The following is a 4,256-nucleotide window of genomic DNA, read 5'->3' as shown; positions in this document are numbered from 1 at the left end:
TGCTCTACCAACTCCCATAACTCTGAAGTGATTCCATGACATTTTAACATTTAAAGAAACCATCATAATACTCGCAATTTTACAAAATTTAACGCGTAGCTAAATTTATATCATATAGAAATGTTCTGTAATCAGAACACAAGGATCTAAACATTATGTGAATTGCTTGCCATAATATTCTTCATAACATCGAGACATAAGTATGATGTATGGACCGTATGGTAATTAATAATATTATGTTCATAATGAAATATGATACCTCACGCGAAACCATCATTAAGGTGGCACCTGTAGAACTATCTAGCAAATAGCTTTTGACTTCCGCAGACATCTTTCCACTATTGTGTGAAAATTCTGTTACAGGATGAATCTTTAAACTCTTTAAGTTAACAAATGGAGAAGGTTGATGACACATCAGTTCCACGGATGAAGAAAGAAGCTGCACAAAAAAAAATCAAAGAACTTATGTATAAAAGAAAAGCAATAGCTAACACAATCATCTAATGTAGTTTGACCACCCACAAGTTTGTTAGAGAAAAGATATTTTGATGTTTGTATAACTTAAAGAAAGCAACTCCGTTTCTGAAATCTGAATACAGAAGATAAGGATCCAAAATTCTGTTAAAACACTTAGTATCTTCAATGTTTCGTAAACAATTTTTAAACCGACTTAACTAGAGAGCCATCAAAACATTTGACACACAAAAAACAAACATGAAACAACAACACAGTTATGAGAATATTTCTTAGACTGAAAATCATTGTAAGATGCATAAGATAAACACTACCAATTACCTCAACAATTTCCAAGTTAAGTGTAAGAGACTTGAATTGTGAAGTAGTTGAAGCAGACGTAGAACTTGATGAGCATCGTCTGGATAAGATACACAAATATCCGCCTTCTCCAAAGAAAGGAAACCGTGTGTCGAAAGTGATAAATTAACTAATCCTTCATAGAGCAAGAATGCAAGGTCGGGTGCAGAAATCAGATACTGATGGTCTTGCGTAAACACACTTCTTATATTGAGGTTCTTGAGTTGAGGTGCAACAATATTGAAAACATTCACACTACCACAACCATCTTCAAGTGTAAGATTAGATAGGAGAGGAAGACAAATACTTAAACCCTTAAATCCCTTCGTATAGCAACTTTTTAAGGTAAGATTCTTCAAGTTTGCACACTTGGAGAAAAAATCAATGCACTTATCAGTATTTTCATCACAACACAAAGTGACACCATCGAGATACAATGTTGTTAAGACAGGGAGCTCCCAAGTAGATGTTGCTTTAAAGACATATGAACAAGAATATATCCTTTGGTACGATAAGAAATTTTCCTTTGTCAAACTAAGATGTTTAAGAGACCGAGAACTAAAGCGAAAAGGAGGGAATTCAACATTCTTCTGAGGCAAGCATGCAACATTCAGTTGTTGGATATTGTGAGAGAATGCATACTTCATGATTTGTTCGACAATCACATCGCTATCCTTTCCATGAAAATTACTAAGCTTGACTGAAGACACTTCGGTTTGATTATCGCGGCCAGAGAGAACACGTGTAACAAATTCGGAGAACTTGGGTAACCTATAGAAATCGTCCCTTGAGAAATTGAGATAAGGCATTGAAGTCCAAATAAACCTCCATCTCGATGACAAAACACTCGTTTGAATAGCATGTTTGATATCAATAAAAAAAAAGAATTTTATGGATAAGCTCATCTTGCAAGTTGCTTAGTCTATCGTTGTCTTCTATTTGTCAAACTAAGATGTTTAAGAGACCGAGAACTAAAGCGAAAAGGAGGGAATTCAACATTCTTCTGAGGCAAGCATGCAACATTCAGTTGTTGGATATTGTGAGAGAATGCATACTTCATGATTTGTTCGACAATCACATCGCTATCCTTTCCATGAAAATTACTAAGCTTGACTGAAGACACTTCGGTTTGATTATCGCGGCCAGAGAGAACACGTGTAACAAATTCGGAGAACTTGGGTAACCTATAGAAGTCGTCCCTTGAGAAATTGAGATAAGGCATTGAAGTCCAAATAAACCTCCATCTCGATGACAAAACACTCGTTTGAATAGCATGTTTGATATCAATAAAAAAAAAGAATTTTATGGATAAGCTCATCTTGCAAGTTGCTTAGTCTATCGTTGTCTTCTATTTGTCAAACTAAGATGTTTAAGAGACCGAGAACTAAAGCGAAAAGGAGGGAATTCAACATTCTTCTGAGGCAAGCATGCAACATTCAGTTGTTGGATATTGTGAGAGAATGCATACTTCATGATTTGTTCGACAATCACATCGCTATCCTTTCCATGAAAATTACTAAGCTTGACTGAAGACACTTCGGTTTGATTATCGCGGCCAGAGAGAACACGTGTAACAAATTCGGAGAACTTGGGTAACCTATAGAAATCGTCCCTTGAGAAATTGAGATAAGGCATTGAAGTCCAAATAAACCTCCATCTCGATGACAAAACACTCGTTTGAATAGCATGTTTGATATCAATAAAAAAAAGAATTTTATGGATAAGCTCATCTTGCAAGTTGCTTAGTCTATCGTTGTCTTCTATTTGTCAAACTAAGATGTTTAAGAGACCGAGAACTAAAGCGAAAAGGAGGGAATTCAACATTCTTCTGAGGCAAGCATGCAACATTCAGTTGTTGGATATTGTGAGAGAATGCATACTTCATGATTTGTTCGACAATCACATCGCTATCCTTTCCATGAAAATTACTAAGCTTGACTGAAGACACTTCGGTTTGATTATCGTGGCCAGAGAGAACACGTGTAACAAATTCGGAGAACTTGGGTAACCTATAGAAGTCGTCCCTTGAGAAATTGAGATAAGGCATTGAAGTCCAAATAAACCTCCATCTCGATGACAAAACACTCGTTTGAATAGCATGTTTGATATCAATAAAAAAAAGAATTTTATGGATAAGCTCATCTTGCAAGTTGCTTAGTCTATCATTGTCTTCTACATTCATTCTCTTTTTACCATGGCTAGAATCCATTCTTTCCCCACTCTACCTTGATACAAACACGCATTCAAATATATGCTAGATCCTTTTCTATAGATCCATCAAGACTTTTAGCATTCATATTTGTCTGTGTCTGTCGTCTTGTTACATTCATACGCATGTTTTATAAACAACCATCATCATCATGACTTCTCCATTGACTCCAAAACCTGCAATTTGATCAAATGCAACAACCAGAGCATTTAAAAAAAACATCGATACAAGTGGTTACATAAAATGGAAAACAACGAGAATAAACATTGACCAGACCAATTTCACCAAAATAAACATCTGAAGCATCTAAATTTAGAGAACACATGAAAATTCATTCACTTCAAAACCTAACACTTGGGACAAGCGTCTAAACAATAGACTCCTAAACCATGGTGGACCCACACTGAGATCCAAATAGCAAAGAGCCATGTGTTTAAGGACTCTATATTTGTTGATCCGTCTTAATTTAGACTCTATAAGTGTTAGGTTCTGAAGTGAATAGATTCTCGTGTGTTCCCTAAATTTAGACGCTTCAAATGTTTATTTTGGTGAAATCTTTTTTGTTTAAAAAAATTCATAGTATTGTGTTAATCTCAAAGTTTAACTCTTTATTGACCTGCATGTTTCATTATCTTCACATCAATATAACAACCGTCAAATAAAGAAATTGCTACTATGAAAAAAAGACTAGAAGCAACAGGTTTTGACTTACTCCCTCTCCGCCGTAGCAAGTGTTCCAGGCTGAAAACGAGCGATTGGGTGTACGATGTCGTTTTCTTAATGATCTGTGGTCAGATGGAGCAGCGATACGACGGTGCGACGGCGGCAGCGGAGGCGATTGGCAGAAGTAGAGGAGACGATTGAGGGCTAGGTCATAATGCGTATGGCGCCAGTTTTCTTTTTCGTTTTAATAACAAAAACTATAGAAACAAAAGTCGTTTTAAATTTTAATACCTTTTTTAATTCAATATTTAATTTAATCTTTCTTTTAAGACATAACATTTTTTAATTCAATTATTTAATTTAATCTTCCTTAAGTTTAAAAAAAAATAGATTTTTCCATATCGACGACTTAGAGAAAAACAAAAAATTGTAATTTTAGAATTATAATACTGATAGAGGATCCTGTACATTAATCCAGAAGTGTGAGAAGTGTAATATAACGTTATATATAACACCATATAAACACCAGGTAACACTATGTAACACCATATAACACTATATAACAAATATA

General features: G+C 35.0%; 1 protein-coding gene across 1 annotated transcript; it reads right to left on the bottom strand.

Moving 5' to 3' along the window:
- Positions 1-216: 216 nt before the first annotated feature.
- LOC110936779 (F-box/FBD/LRR-repeat protein At5g56420-like) lies at positions 217-3,906 on the bottom strand. Its single transcript, XM_022179179.2, has 3 exons — positions 3,735-3,906; positions 796-3,198; positions 217-439 (listed from the first exon to the last, which is right to left on the bottom strand). Exons 2-3 carry the CDS (start codon positions 1,716-1,718, stop codon positions 415-417), a joined length of 948 nt encoding a protein of 315 aa, XP_022034871.1. The 5' UTR covers positions 1,719-3,198; positions 3,735-3,906; the 3' UTR covers positions 217-414.
- Positions 3,907-4,256: the final 350 nt, after the last annotated feature.

The sequence above is a fragment of the Helianthus annuus genome, chromosome 4, assembly GCF_002127325.2.
Source record: "Helianthus annuus cultivar XRQ/B chromosome 4, HanXRQr2.0-SUNRISE, whole genome shotgun sequence".
In the NCBI taxonomy this organism is placed as follows: domain Eukaryota; kingdom Viridiplantae; phylum Streptophyta; class Magnoliopsida; order Asterales; family Asteraceae; genus Helianthus; species Helianthus annuus.
This window is presented reverse-complemented; position numbering and strand designations above follow the sequence as displayed.